At 33.8% G+C, this 16925-nt stretch overlaps 1 protein-coding gene across 1 annotated transcript in view; it reads left to right on the plus strand.

Moving 5' to 3' along the window:
- Nucleotides 1-16925, plus strand: part of CSMD3 (CUB and Sushi multiple domains 3) — a 1171706-nt gene that overhangs the window by 712805 nt on the left and 441976 nt on the right. Inside the window, 3 exon segments of the mRNA XM_059902305.1 lie at nt 6268-6450; nt 8247-8573; nt 12222-12416. Of these exon segments, the coding sequence (XP_059758288.1) occupies nt 6268-6450; nt 8247-8573; nt 12222-12416 (705 nt within the window).

Genomic DNA, 16925 nt, shown 5'->3' on the forward strand with positions numbered 1-16925 from the left:
ATTGCTACAGAGGAAAATATTTCAGCTACAGAGCCAAATGTCCAGACATGGAATCGGAGTCGAATGCAATTATCAAGAGGGCTCTTCATCCCAACTCGGGATGAAGACCATAAAAGTGTACTGTACCACAGATCAACAGAGGAGATAATTTATACCTAGAAGTATGACATGATTCTGACATTAGAAGAAATAAGCCTGAAGTTTACAGAAGCAAGCAAATAAAAACATTTATTTGACAGCTTGTTCAAAACCAGCTGTTTTGTTCTTCCCCCAAATAAATCCCTCCTGCACTTTTCATCATAAGCTTGACAACCATTATGATTCACCAAATATATTTTCAAATATGCTGCTTCAGAAGAAACTTTAGTCTGCTGCTCTTGAAGCACACTTCTGCTTGTACCCAAGGAAACAGTAAAAAGAAAAAAAAATTAAATAATTATACTAGATATCCTCACAAAAATAAAGGGGGAAATTGTATACATGAAAAGATAATAGGTTATGAAACAATAAAAAGTAATAAATCATTAAATATTCAAGAAATGATAACATAATTTTTCAGTATATAGATTGAATTGGAATTAGATAAAAGTACACAGTGAATTAATAAATTTGAATTTATAATATATAAACATATTTTACATATATAATACTTCTAGAATGCAGAATAGAGAATTTTAAAAATGAAAATTTGAAAGATTGAGCAACATGAAGGCTAAATCTGAAAGTTCTGATGTTTAATGTGAAAGAGTTCCAGAGAGATGAGTGTGTATATGAAATAATATTTTAAAAGAAATAATGGTAACAATTTCTTAGAACTGAAAAAAAAAAAGTTACAAGTTATTTGACAGCAGAAATCTATCAAGTACCAAGTTAAAAAAAAAAATTTAAGAACCGATACCTAGGTAGATGATAGTGACATTTAAAAACAGCAAGTCTAAAAAAGAATCCTAACAACTATGGGAAGGGAAGAGAGGGAGCAGGGAACGGATTAATTACAAAGAGAATTAAAATCAGTTTGTTATATTTTTTTATCAGGAATACTGGATGGATAAAAGACCAGGGAAAAATATCATCAAAATGCTGTGGGAAAATAATTCTGAATTAAAATTCTATACCTTACCGATTATCACTCAATATTGAGGGCAAAAGAGAGACATTTTCAGTTGAAGAATAACCTAGTCTTTCAATAACAGAAACAATTTCAGTGAGGTATAAGAGTGATAAAATTTTCTGAGCCTAACAACAATGTCATCCCACCATAACCTAGCACTTTAGCCCTGCTATTCCCTGCTCATCATCCCACCCCCCATCAGAGCATCCATCACCTTCTAAAATAACACTTATTTATTACTATTTGTGAACTTCCAATGAAATATACACCACCGAAGAGCAGGAATTATTGTCTGTTTATTCATTGATCTAGTCCACATAGTACCTAGAAGAGAATCTGGCACATCATGGGTTCTCAACTAAATATTTGCTGAATAAATTGAACGACACAATGCGGTTTGAACTATGTAAGTGAGCTTGATTCAGCTACCAGGAAATGTGGCACAATTCATACTCTGTTTGGAACTTTAACACAGTTCTTTTTATTTTTTTGAATTTTTGAATTTTATTTTATTTATTTTTTTATACAGCGGGTTCTTATTAGTTATCTATTTTATACATATTAGTGTATATATGTCAATGCCAATCTCCCAATTCATAACACCACCCCCGCCAATTTCCCCCCTTGTTGTCCATATGTTTGTTCTCTACATCTGTGTCTCAATTTCTGCCCTGCAAACTGGTTCATCTGTACCATTTTTCTGGGTTCCACATATATGCGTTAATATACTATATTTGTTTTTCTCTTTCTGACTTACGTCACTCTGTATGACAGTCTCTAGATTCATCCACGTCTCTACAAATGACACAACTTCGTTCCTTTTTATGGCTGAGTGATATTCCATTGTATATATGTACCACTTCTTCTTTATCCATTCGTCTGTCTATGGGCATTTAGGTTGCTTCCATGACCTGGCTATTGTAAAGAGTGCTGCAGTGAACATTGGGGTGCATGTGTCTTTTTGAATTATGGTTTTCTCTGGGTATATGCCCAGGAGTGGGATTGCTGGGTCATATGGTAATTCTATTTTTAGTTTTTTTTAAGGAACCTCCATGCTGTTCTCCATAGTGGCTGTATCAATTTACATTCGCACCAACAGTGCAAGAGGGTTCCCTTTTCTCCACACCCTCTCCAGCGTTTGTTGTTTGCAGATTTGCTTATGATGCCCATTCTAACTGGTGTGAGGTGATACCTCATTGTAGTTTTGATTTGCATTTCTCTAATAATTAGTGATGTTGAGCAGCTTTTCATGTGCCTCTTGGACACCTGCAGATCTTCTTTGGAGAAATGTCTGTTTAGGTCTTCTGCCCATTTTTGGATTGGGTTGTTTGTTTTTTTAATATTGAGCTGCATGAGCTGTTTATATGTTTTGGAGATTAATCCTTTGTCCATTGATGCGTTTGCAAATATTTTCTCCCATTCTGAGGGTTGTCTTTTCGGCTTGTTTGTAGTGTAGTGTCCTTTATAGCTGTTAACAGTTGCCTTATGTATTGAGGTGCTCCTATGTTGGGTGCCTATATATTTATAATTGTTATATCTTCTTCTTGGATTGATCCCTTGATCATCATGTAGTGTCCTTCCTTGTCTCTTGTAACATTCTTTATTTTAAAGTCTGTTTTGTCTGATATGAGTATTGCTACTCCAGCTTTCTTTTGATTTCCATTTGCATGGAATATCTTTTTCCATCCCCTCACTTTCACTCTGTATGTGTCCCTAGGTCTGAAGTGGGTCTCTTGTAGACAGCATATATATGGGTCTTGTTTTTGCATCCATTCAGTGAGCCTCTGTCTTTTGGTTGGAGCATTTAATCCATTCACATTTAAGGTAATTATCGGTATGTATGTTCCTGTGACCATTTTCTTAATTGTTTTGGGTTTGTTTTTGTAGGTCCTTTTCTTCTCTTGTGTTTCCCACTTAGAGAAGTTCCTTTAGCATTTGTTGTAGAGCTGGTTTGGTGGTGCTCAATTCTCTTAGCTTTTACTTGTCTGTAAAGCTTTTGATTTCTCCATCGAATCTGAGTGAGATCCTTGCCAGGTAGAGTAATCTTGGTTGTAGGTTCTTCCCTTTCATCACTTTAAATATGTCATGCCACTCCCTTCTGGCTTGTAGAGTTTCTGCTGAGACATCAGCTGTTAACCTTATGGGAGTTCCCTTGTATGTTATTTGTCGATTTTCCCTTGCTGCTTTCAATAATTTTTCTTTGTCTTTAATTTTTGCCTATTTGATTTCTATTTGTCTCGGCGTGTTTCTCCTTAGGTTTATCCTGTATGGGACTCTCTGCGCTTCCTGGACTTGGGTGGCTATTTCCTTTCCCATGTTAGGGAAGTTTTCGACTATAATCTCTTCAAATATTTTCTCTGGTCCTTTCTCTCTCTCTTCTCCTTCTGGGACCCCTATAATGCGAATGTTGTTGCGTTTAATGTTGTCCCAGAGGTCTCTTAAGCTGTCTTCATTTCTTTTCATTCTTTTTTCTTTATTCTGTTCTGCATCAGTGAATTCCACCATTCTGTCTTCCAGTTCACTTATCCGTTCTTCTGCCTCAGTTATTCTGTTATTGATTCCTTCTCGTGTATTTTTCATTTCATTTATTGTATTGTTCATCTCTGTTTGTTTGTTCTTTAATTCTTCTAGATCTTTGTTAAACATTTCTTGCATCTTCTCAATGTTTGCCTCCATTCTTTTTCCAAGGTCCTGGATCATCTTCAGTATCATTATTCTGAATTCTTTTTCTGGAAGGTTGCCTATCTCCACTTCATTTAGTTGTTTTCCTGGGGTTTTATCTTGTTCCTTCATCTGGTACATAGCCCTCTACCTTTTCATCTTGTCTATCTTTCTGTGAATGTGGTTTTTGTTCCACAGGCTGCAGGACTGTAGTTCTTCTTGCTTCTGCTGTCTGTCCTCTGGTGGATGAGGCTGTCTAAGAGGCTTGTGCAAGTTTCTAACACAGTTCTTTTAGAAATTGTCAGAGAGGGTAGACAAAATTAATTAAGGTCATATAATTTCAATTTGACAAATATAGCAAATTGAATTGAATATATTTTACTGATTTATCCTCTGTGAGGCTGGATATACTTATACTGAATACTAAAGCAATAACATTAGAAATCAGCAGCAAAATGATAGCCTAGACCCATACATTTAAAAACACCTTGAAATTATTTATGAGTTAAAGAGGAAATCAAAATGGAAATTATAGACTATTTAGAAGTGAACAAAAAAAGGTCTAAATATCAAAACAGTACTCTGAAGAAAATTTATAGACTAAAAAACATTTTTTTAAGGAAACAAGAAAGGCTGAAAATAAACTAATAAAAAAACAAACCCTAAGACTTCAGCTCAAGAAGGTGGAGAAAGAATAGCAAAATAATGCAAAAGAGAGTTGAAGGTGGAATCCAAAAAGATAAAAACGAAAGATGTTTAAATAAAATCAAAACAATAGAATTGATTAGCAAAATGTGGTTCTTTGAGTAGACTAGTAAATTTGACAATGTTTTGTAAGTATGAGGCAAAGAAAACTGGAAGACTAATCACAAATAAATAGCACTGGGAGTGAGAAAGTTTATGACATCTTTGTAAAGCGATATTTAAAGATTTTGTAACACAATTCTATTACTACTAAACTACTAACTTGGAAACTTTGGAAAATTGCACTTCTCTAACATATATATAAGTTGCTAATATTGCCCCCCCCAAAAAAATAACTTTAATAGTAAAATAACCTTAGAAGATATTGAAATGGTAGTCAGATACCTATCTCAAAATTATACCAGACTCAGTCAGCATTTTTGGCAAATTGTCACACTCAAGGATCCAATTTTCCTGTTATACAAACTAGTCTAAAAGACTAGTGAATGTTGGAAAATTGCTAACCTCTTCCCTTGGTGTTAAGTCTGGATAGGAACAGCACAAGAAAAATGATAGACCAGTGTCACTATGACACAGATAAAAACAAATATCAAATCAAATGCAGTGTATTAAAGAAATCATTATAACTATGTTTTCTGCTAAGGATACAAGGACATTCAAAAATATCTCCAAAATTATTGTTTCGTTAAAAAGCAGCAAGTTATAGAATATATTGACATTATAATACAAGTTACTATATATATATAAAGCAATACTACCTAGATTTTGTGAAGAGAATTTTTACATTTACAAAAATACAGATGTTTATATTACATAGTACATATATATGTGTATTATTATAAAAGCATGTGTAAAGAACTGGAAAGCTACACAACAAATTGGTGCTAGTAGATTACAGAAGAACCAGGAATGTGTGATTGTTGGAGTGTCAAGAGAGACCGTAACTTTGTCAAAGTTTTATTTTTTAAATTTAAATTAAAATTTTTTTGCTGTTGTTTGAGGATGACTGTATTAATGTGAGTTCATGTAACTTAAAAACCAAAACAATTACCACAGTAATCTGCAACTGACATTCCTAGATTCACAAGGAAGATCCCAGATATTTGGAGTTTCCTTGAGCACATGTCAAAAGGGTGTTTTAATGTGCTCTTAAGAGATTTTTTTTTTTCAACCTCCTTCAATTTAATTCATCCACAAAACATTTGTTGAGGAACATATCTGGGTAATTTGGAATGCAAAATTGATTCCTGACATAAGGAGCTTTTTGGGGAGTCTAACTGGGGAAGTAATTCCACCAACAGGTACTAGGGAGTGTTGCAGATCCTGTGTGGAGGGTATTCACTGATCATTTTGGGAGCACATAGGCAGAGAATATCACCTTGTGTCCTGGTTTCAATCTAAAGATTTCCTGTATCATGTACAGATTACAAAAATAAGAAAAGTTTTTGAGATTTGGGGAAAATACATATGTATATATATGTGTGTATGTATGTAGTACAAACAGAAAATCTGAATCTTGTTCGTAATTGTTCTGTTAGGAACAACCGCATTAGCTCCAACAACCTCAGTTTCCCTATCTACCAAATGAGAGAAATGCACTAATTGTTCCCTAAAGATCATTTCCTCAAATTATGTCCATAACAGTAGTAAGAGAAAATTAAGATTGGAGAACATTTTCATCTTTTGCTCTGAAATATCTTGGCTATAGAGAGTGTACATCTCTTAAATTTGCTGTATGGATATCATATGCCTGAAAGCCTTGAAATCTGACATATCATCTATTTTTACAGAAATTGAAAAAGAAAGTTGTGGTGATCCTGGTACACCCTTATATGGAATTAGAGAAGGTGATGGATTTTCTAATCGTGATGTTTTAAGGTTCGAATGCCAGTTTGGATTTGAATTAATTGGAGAGAAATCCATTGTTTGTCAAGAGAATAACCAATGGTCTGCAAACATACCCATCTGCATCTGTGAGTACCAAATGCTTTGCTTCCAGATAGCATATGTTACCCTGTCCTTGCATATAATTGCTTTTGTAATTAATTGCAAAGAACTGGAACTGTGTAATTATTTTTGAACGAGTAGCACTTTTCAACATTATCTTTAACAAGTGTGCTTATGCCAAATTATAAATTTCATTGCAGATTTAAATAAAGTTAGCACAGTTCACTTGGTAATGGCAAAGTATAGTCTACATATGTCCTCATAACACTTTATTGGTGGAATTTTATACTCTATAGATAGAATACTTCTTATGGAAATTATACATCTGAGCTAATTCTATTAGGCTTATTTATTTTAACAAGATAGTATATGCTTATTTGCAATCAGAAACACTTAAAATATTTAAAGCTTATATTCTATGTATAATGCATTAACTTATTTTTGCTTGTAGATGCTCACACTAATGCCTGCTTAAGTGCCATTTATTTATATTGCACAGAATAAAATTCATTAATGTTTGTGATATACAATATGCTTGGATTAAAATAGTGTGTTTCTTCACATACTTTAAAGCGTTCCAATTTAGTTGCAACAAAAATATAATTTGTTTTATCTGTTGATGCACTTTTAGGTTAAATTAAATACTATCTTCATTACCAACAAATACAGCTTACCAGGTGTGAATGCAATGTTGAAAATTTTGCATTTAGTTTTGATTACAAATGATAACATATAAGCTCATAATCATGAAAGTAAAAAATAATTTTCTTGTTTTAAAATATGACTTTTCATCTGTATCCAACTTATAATGATCATGCTTTTCATTTGTGAAATCCTTTATTCCCTACAAAGGCATTAGCACAAACTTTACTTCAATATATAACTGGTTTTTAAAAAATTTAGCAGTTTTCAAGACCTGCATTTTATCTGAATTTTAATTTGTGCTGCAAAACACACATATTCCTTTATTGAAAATGTTGATTATTTAACATTTTAAAAATATTTAACATTTTTAAACACGTACTGAGAACTTTTAAAGTGAGTGGAGGCCAAACGTTTTCTAATATATATATATTACCTTTTTTTCCTCTGTGTAATAGATCTTTTTTTTTAATCCTTCCTCTTCTTTCTAAATGTTCTGTGTGAACCTTTAAATCATATTTTTTAAAAGCTAAAAAAATAAATCTGAGGGGAAATAAAGACTAACCTTAGTATGGTATGGGAGTTCTTATTTAGTTCTTTTTCCAGCGTTAGCCCCTAGTGGCAGCTATCATAAGTGTTAATTCATCTCCTTATCTGTGTTATAAGCTATCAGAGCATCCCATGACCATGGTAGAAGTGAAGTTCACCTAGTTACTGCCCTCACTCCAAGTTTTCTCCAGGTTGTATTATCCCAGTTATGTTAATACCTACATAATATTTGTGTGTGTTTGTTTTCAGTCATTTCGTGAGCATTATTGTTTTCTTTGGAAATGTCTATATACTTCTCCAATATTTTTTTAAGCACAGAAACTAAAACTTTGCACTGCACTCTTACATGGACATGATAAATGTCAAAATAAATTGCTGTTATTACTCCAATTATATTTTTGTGCATATTTAAGCATACAGTAATTCAAAATACTAGTAGCCTTCCTTAATGATGTGCAAACAATAACATGTTTTTTTCTGTTTTATAAGATAGATTATATTGTTTAATATTATTTTTTTCAAACTGCTAATTGATTATTATAATTGTTGACTATGGCAAAATGAGGTAATTTGAATTATTTGAGGTAATAAATTTGAAAATTTATTGTTTATAATCTTCCTATTTTAACAGTTCCTTGCCTCTCTAACTTTACTGCACCAATGGGAACAGTCCTTTCTCCTGATTATCCAGAAGGGTATGGAAATAATTTAAATTGCATCTGGACAATAATCTCTGATCCGGGGAGTCGGATACACCTTTCTTTCAATGACTTTGATCTGGAATCCCAGTTTGACTTCCTTGCTGTTAAAGATGGAGACTCTCCAGACTCCCCAATTCTTGGAACCTTTACTGGGGCTGAGGTGCCTTCTCATCTTACTAGTAATAGTCATATACTACGATTGGAATTTCAAGCTGACCACTCAATGTCAGGACGTGGCTTTAACATCACTTATAACAGTAAGTTTAATTTTTCCATATAACATATTTCTACACATTAGAGCTAGAAAGGAATCATACAAAACAGCTCTCTTGTTCCACAGATAGGAAACTTGAATAAGTCATATACATAATTTGTATCAGGGACAGTCTTTTAGCCCTTGATTTCTAACCATATTTTTACTGCTTACTGTGTCATTTCTCTTTGTGAGAGGCCTGATATTAAGGAGATATATTTCAAATATAATTATTATATCAACCAATGTATTAGCTTATTCTATTAAATCTTATAAGCATAATCTCAAACCTACTGTACATAACATATTTTGCTCTGTTATTGGTATGCAAACATAAAAGGGGGATAGATCCTTCCTTCAAGATATTCATAAACCAGTAGAGGATTTTAAACAAATAATGACAACACAGAGTTATAATTCCAAAGACAAAATTATCAAAGTATCACAGAGAAGGAAATCACTAATTCTGGGGCAGTAGGTTACTGAGCTGACTTAGCAAAGATGCTACGGGGGGAAAATACCTTAGTGAATATCAGCTCTAAGGTCAAACTGTGCAAATTCAAATCTTGACTTTGCTACACTTTTAGGTTTAATAACAGAGCCTCAGTATTCTCATCCATAAAGTCATACTGGGTTTTTGTAAGGAGCTGTCAATGAAAAAAATTATCAGTGGTCAATCTAAGAAAGAAATGAACATTTTTTTCCAAGCTAACCTGTGGATTATAACCTGGGAGACAATCTTTCAGAAAGCTCTGAGGACTGTTCCACCTGTTAGAGGTCAAAGCACAGTTATGTAAGTTTTTGAGACAAAGGGTTATAGTCAAATGACCTATTAACAGTTTACACAATCCAGATCTGCACGTCCAAAGCAAGTAGTGGGTCATCGTGATCCCTTATGAGATTAAGAAGGAATGTTATCTACTAAGGAGGTCTGGTTAATGCAGATGAACAATACACACTAAAGAGGAAGGAAGAAGCCCAAGAGGGCAGAGAAAAAAATTTATGTTTAAATTTTCATCTTGCCATAAAATATGAATTTTATTTAATCAGAGCAAATAGGGTGATGCATGTAAATAATTCAGCATATATACCTAATAAATACTCAATAAACATTAACAGTTGTTGTTTAGGTATCTTCTGAAGTATTCCCTTGTCAATTCTTATTCTATTATTGTATTTATTACATTGCTTTAGGTTTAAGAATTCTTCGAGGTTATTTAGCTATTGTCTATCACCCATATTTTTTGTATTTCAAAAGGATGAATATTATTTTTCTGAAAATAACATGTAAATATAGCAAAAAGATGAATCACATAAATGAGAAAATACCTTAGTAAGTTAACAAACTTACATACTAATGCTTCCGTGTGCACATGTTTTACCTGAAGCTGTAAAATGCTAGTGATTTTTATTGTTTTCTTCAAAGCTACCACACTCTGTCAGATTCTGACCAACTTGATGAGTTATTTAAGTGTCACATTATAATAGGATTTAATTTCCTGCTCTTTAAAAAAGCACTGCACCCCCTTCACCCTCACCCTTGCCCCAGACTGTTCAGTGCTGAGCTTTGTCAGTTAATAACAAAATGCAGTTATTGTCTTTTCAAAGTGACACTCTTAGTGAATATTGTCACTAATAAGTTGTCAACATGTAATTGCACATCATTAAAGTTGAATTAGCTGTGACATGTGTCAGAGAGACATGCTGTATAAAATGGTTGCTTTATCTGTAAGTCCCTTTTAAAATATTTCATATATATGTATAAATATAGACACATATACATTGATCTATTTACAGTTTTTATGTTGTCTTAAACGCATATATATATATATATATATATATATTTTTTTTTTTTTTTTTCTTTTCTTGCCTCACAGCTTGCGGGATCTTAGTTCTGCAACCAGGGATTGAACCCCAGACTCCACCAAGTCCTAACCACTGGACCACCAGGGAATTCCCTTAAATGCATAATATTTTTAACTTTAGTATTTATGGTATCTTGAAGGTATTATGGAAATATGCCTCTTGTTCCTTGTTCTGTTTCTCTAGTAAATAATTTAAACCATTGTATTCAAATTCTTATATTCAGTGCTCCCTACTGAATGTTTTTTTCTGAAAAATTATCCAGCAGGCATTATATATAGGAGCAACCAGGCTTAATCGATATTGAGCTTTTTAAAAGCACAACAGAAAACAATAATTAGAAATAAGTGTACCTACAAAATCGATTTTATATAATTTAGAATTTACCTTAATATTATTTTATACTGTTTCACTTAAAAATGAGGAGACTGGATAATACAATTATATAATTTATGAACAATATCACAGTGATGATTTAGTGAAAAAATTTAAAATAACTGCATGTACCCATGCAGTATGTATATAATATTAAATTGTAAATACCCCTTAAAATATGTTTTACATATTTAGACTTTGCTACTTTAAATATTCTTCCATTTATATTATACTAATTTAAACATTTATAATGCAAATTTATAGGGCTCATGCAATCTATAATCTATGAGAAATTTAAGTAAGCACATTGTCCTTACACTTCTGCTACTTGCTGGGATGGGGCTAAATATGCATCCTGGGAGATACAAGGTAAAATAAGATAGTGACCCTGAACTAAAGAACTCACATTCTCTTGAGAGACATGAGACAAATAATCCAAGATACAATATGTTGTGGAGAGGGACTTCCCTGGTGGTCCAGTGGGTAAGACCCTGTGCTCCCCATGCAGGGGGCCCGGGTTCGATCCCTGGTCGGGGGACTAGATCCCACATGCATGCTGCAACTAGGAATCCACATGCTGCAACAAAGATCCCGTGACCAGGCGCAGCCAAAATAAATAAATAAATAAATAAAAATGAATAAATAAATAAATATTAAAAAATATATGTTGTGAAGAAAAAATTTAAAGCCCGACCAGGGAATCCATTTCAATACTGTCTCTATGATCTGAGGCAAGCTACTTAACTTTTTCTGAATCTCACATTACTCTTTAGAGTAAATGGCTATACTTTGCTCATCAGGCTATTCTAAATGTTAAGTGAGGTGACAGTATATCTAAAGCTCCTATCACAGTGCCTAGAACATGGTGTTTGCAAAAGAATCAGCTCTTTTCCCTTTTCCTAGATGGTAAAGAGTAAATGATATATGGAAAATTATAGAGAAATTGTAAGACTTTCATAACTAGATTGAAACATTTCACTTTAATACTCACTGTGAGATGATCTCTTCGTTCCAAACAACGAATCACAAGAAAAGTTTTCAAAGGGACATAGTCAACCTACTCTGTATCAACCTGCTCTGTATTCACATTAATTGGAATTCTGTCCAGCTTATACTGGATATTTTTGCTTAGATAAGGCAAATGATTTCAAGAAATAAGCAGAAACAATTCTATTTTGAAATTTTGTAATTGTAGAGTGTAGTTCACATTTTAAAACAACCACATCCATTACACATCAGAGAGAAACAGATATAGTCAGAGGAGAGCCTCTCTATTTTTTTTTTTTTTTAAATAAAGGCTTTTCTAGAAATGAGCATAACCATTTTAATAATCATTTTTTCTCATCCCCAATACACAAGGGTCTGTCTCATACTGCTAGTTTGTGTGTTTTTCTCTTTTTTTGCTGTTCTCAAGCATTTGGACATAATGAGTGTCCTGATCCTGGAATACCAATCAATGCAAGGCGGTTTGGGGACAACTTTCAATTAGGAAGTTCGATTTCAGTTATTTGCGAAGAAGGATTTATTAAAACCCAGGGAACAGAAACAATTACGTGTATTCTTGTGGATGGAAAAGTGATGTGGAGTGGACCAATTCCAAGATGTGGAGGTAAGCACAATGGTCAGTGAAAAATACAATTCCATCATAACTGTGCACTAGAAACCGTAACAGGAAATTCATTGTTCTACCAGGACTCTTGTAATCTTAAAATATCATTTAGCATTATACTTTAGACATATACTATGTAGTTAAATTATACTTTTAATATTTATTTTTTAATTTTTATTATTTTAATTTTTAGAAATCTTTTAGAAGCTCCCTTTAAAAGGAGCTCTTATTAAAAGATACACATTAATACACAGTAGATATTGGTTGCATGCGTAGAGTACCTTTAATATATTTCATAGTTACAGCTGAGTACACTTTATAGTTTCCAGTCATATTTTTCTTGGTCTTTTAACTATTCATGGTATAAATTGAATTTATTTTTAAAAAAGCATTAACTATTATTAATCATAATAAATAAATTTATGCTAAAGCACCCATCATTTAAAATGTATAATTTTTGTAGGCATAGTTTACTAAACATTTTTTTTTTTCAATTTTGATTTGCCCAATAAAATGCAGTCAAGAAAGTTCAGGACAAAATATATGTGTGTTTTATATATCTATATATACATACACAATGTTTGGAAGTACCTATATATTTTTGAATATACATAGTCGCATAAAGTCACAAATTATATTGGTAAGAAGGAAGGATGATCATCTTAAAGATAAAATATATCAAGTATATAGCGTTTCAATATAGAATCTGTAAGAGTGTTGGGGGTGTTATTTAGAATTGTCACAGTAGGAAGTAACATTCTGAATTCTATTTTTCTCCTACTCTAAGGTTACATATACATTTTATTAAAAAATATATAAAAGGACTTTTACTAAGACAGATGAACTAGAGCCATTAAACACCCTTTAGTAGATCACCATGTAGTGATTAGGTGACAATTTTAAGTGGTTTCTTCTTTTTCTTGCTTTCCCAATTATTCTTGTTAGCTGTGCCCAAACTGACATTGGAACTTTGTTTTCTCAATTTCTAGCTGGTAAATTGAGAATATTTAATATATACTTTCCAAAACCTTTGTTTTCTCAATTTCTAGCTGGTAAATTGAGAATATTTAATATATAACAGACTTAATTGAATAATACAGCTATTACTTATAAATGTTGAGTTTCATTGAATTGAACATTTTCATAATATCTCATGATGAAGTAATCCAGACCATGCAATTAAGTTTTCCTCTTAGCCTCTTCAATTAGCATCTCCCTCCTCTTCTAATCACCTTCTCATTTGTAACATCAGGGGGCTGAACTAGATGACTTCACTGTTCTTTTCCAAACCTCAAATATTATGGGCTTAGTAGGGGTTCCCTTGACAATGGCTATGACTATGCTATTATGTTTAAAAAGCATAATGGAGTTGCACAATACAGGACTAAAATAAAAAGAGAAAATTGAAAGTAGTGTTCAATTTTTTCCATCATACTTTGCCCTGCAGCTCATTCATTCTTTTAACCATAGTTCCTGACCTAGACTTGGGGAATCAGTCAGGAAAGCCTACATTAGTATTTGAAGGAAAAGTAGGAGATAAAAGTTTGTTTCAGGCAGAAGGCATAGCCCTGGTTCAATGTGACTGGAGTGAAAGATAGAGGGACAGGGTTTGATGAATACAGAGACCTCTGAAGAATGAAATGCTTTGTAAAGGGTGCTAAGCAGATTAAAAATTATCCTGTGGCAACAGGAAGCCACCTTAGTTTGCAAGTGACACGACCTGAGCCTCTCCCTCCCCTGCACTGGGAGTTGTTTACAGTTTCAGTAGACAGGCAGAGACTACCTCCAGATAATTGAATCTCGTTGGATTCTCGCTTGCCTAACTTGGGTGTTGGTTTAGGAGCTGCTTGGTGCCTAGCTGCGTGGGGTGGTAAAAATAATGAGGTTGACATCAACGAATCATTTGATGAATTGCTGCTTTATTTGAGAGAGCAATTTCAGTGAGATTTTTCACCATGAAAATGAATGGTGTTTAACTTTTAAAAATAAGTGAAACAAAATATTCAGAACTAAGTTGGCACAGGCTAGTAGGCCCTTCAGACATCCTAAAGAGAACTTTATAAAGTTCCCAAAGGAGAAGAATATTTTTTTCTTCATATGTGAGTGGATTTACATGCAGTTGGCTGGCTCACCTGCCAATTTCTGGATCCAACACGAGGTAGGAACATCACCAAGGATAAGGCTGGAGCCAGGGAAGGCAGAATGGTAGTGGGCTGGAAGCGATCGTACAGTGGCACTTGCCAGATTACCTGCCACATCCCAGGCTGTGTTTTGAGCCAGGTTCCACCCAATAAAGCAGACTGATTTCAGCTCCTGTATAACTAACTCTGGTGGGTTTCATTTCTAAGACTCTAATTAAGGTTTGTAAAGATTTCCTTTAGTTTTGCCTGAATTCTACTTAGGTACTAATAAGAAGAGCCTGAGACTAGCTGAGGAAAGCTTATGTTTTTCTTTTCCTAAGTTTTTTTTTTTTTCCTTCTTTTTTTTTTTAATCACACCACTTCCTCCCCCATTCCCCAAGCTGCCACATAGCCACTCCCACTTACACAAAGAATTATGTCTGGAAGCTCTCTCTGCCTATAGTCTTTGTTCTTTAGACCTTCCATATTTTGACAGAAAAGTTTTGCTTATTATTTATTATAGTTTTTCTTTGGGGGCTCTCTCACAGCTTCCAATATATGCTTAATATTTTAGCTAAAACTTTTTTATTATCATCATTTAAACACTTTGTATAGTGAAATATGTACATGTTTATGTATTCTGATTAATACAAATAACTTTCTACTTTTATTTTCTTCACACAAAAAACTCCAAAATCAAATGTATTGTTAAAAATTGCTAATGTGCATGGATTGCTGTGTGTTAAAATTAGAAAACAGAAAGAATTTGTTTTAATCAGAATTTATAGAGCAAAGGAAGTCACTATAAAATGTTTTGATAAGAAAACCCGGGGCTCCAACTCAATTAAAGATTGCCTTCTCCCCACAACTCCTCTCTGTCACAGCAGTGTAGAAGTTCAGGCATATTGGCAAATTAGTGATCCGCCCACATCAACCAGTCTTCAACCCCAATACTGTGGAAAATCTTTGAGAAAAGTGAAAAGAAACTTTTTGTCTGCCATAGGCCTTGAATAAGGATTCTTCAAACCAAAAGGGAGAAATGAAATCACATATGTTGCAGTTCTGTGATCCCATAGCTGAACTTAGATTTATTTCGGATAGCTTAAATACAATTGTTAACAGAATTGGGTTATACATTTTATTCATTGACCTGAAGTTCAACACTGATACATTAGTTAAGGATAGATTTAGGCTATCTTTGTGAAAATTTGAACCTTTTTCTTTAGAATGGGGTGATCGAATTTCCTCATGAGGAAGAAAGATTTGATGCTTTATAAAGTCTTGTGATCTTTCAGTTTTGCTAATTGAAAACAAAGTACATTAATTTTTATAATTAGCATTGAAACCATTCACTTTGAATTCCACAAACTGTCTGCCTAACTCAATTTAGTAACAATCAATGACTCTTTCACCCACACCTAGACAGTAGCCTGAGTATAACTGGCTCTATCTAGGGCCAGTCCCTGCATGGTGACTTCAAAGACCCATCCTAAAACCATGAAGAATAGTGTGAATGGTTATCATAGGTCTCCTTTAATGGGCTGACACAGGGATTTTCATGATTTTCTACCTAGAAATCTTCCTAAAAAATCTTCTTCCTCTTTCTCCACCAAAGCTTCCCACTCATAGCAACTGCATAAACACTCTCCTTCTCTTCTGCTGTAGTCCCCTCACATTCATTTATTCTTCACACAGCCCAAGCTGTGAAGCTATTGGGCACCTTGTGAGCGTCCTCTGTAAATTCAGCCCTCGGGAAGTGCAGTTTTCTTATAAGAATCTTTCCCCTTGGAATTCCTTCTTTCTTCACTCGTTTTCTTTCTTTTTATGTGATCAGAATTCCTTTCAGGGACCTCTGAGGGCATTGCCAGGCTCACCCATGTGTATCCTTCAAAGTTGCTTCTATCAGCCTTGGTTCTAAGAAATTTGGAATAGGGAGGGAAGGGGCAACCTTAAGTACATTTGGATTTATTTCTCCCTTCACCTGTGTGTGTGTGTGTGTGTGTGTGTGTGTGTGTGTGTGTATGTCCTGAAACACAGGTAAGATGGTGCTTTTACTCATTTTTCTCAAAGGACTAGTGGGCTACTAAATTTTCTTTACTGCACCAAGCAATGCAAACTAGAGTCAGCCCTTACCCACAAATCCTGGAATCTTTTTCTCACACAGTAAAATCCCATAGGATTTCTAGTCACTGGAATATCCCTTGTGACTAATACTGCTACATAGAAGGCAACATTTAAGGTATAATATTTGACCCACTCAGAGAGGTTTCCTTAGTGCTTTAGGAAACCAACTGGTCTCTGCCCACCTATTTTCTTCCTGTCCAAGGGCCAGCTCCAAAGGACTGAGACATATCTGCCTTATTGTCCATACCTCAAGTGATCTGAGCAT

Source organism: Balaenoptera ricei, chromosome 17 (genome assembly GCF_028023285.1).
Source record: "Balaenoptera ricei isolate mBalRic1 chromosome 17, mBalRic1.hap2, whole genome shotgun sequence".
Classification (NCBI taxonomy): Eukaryota; Metazoa; Chordata; class Mammalia; order Artiodactyla; family Balaenopteridae; genus Balaenoptera; species Balaenoptera ricei.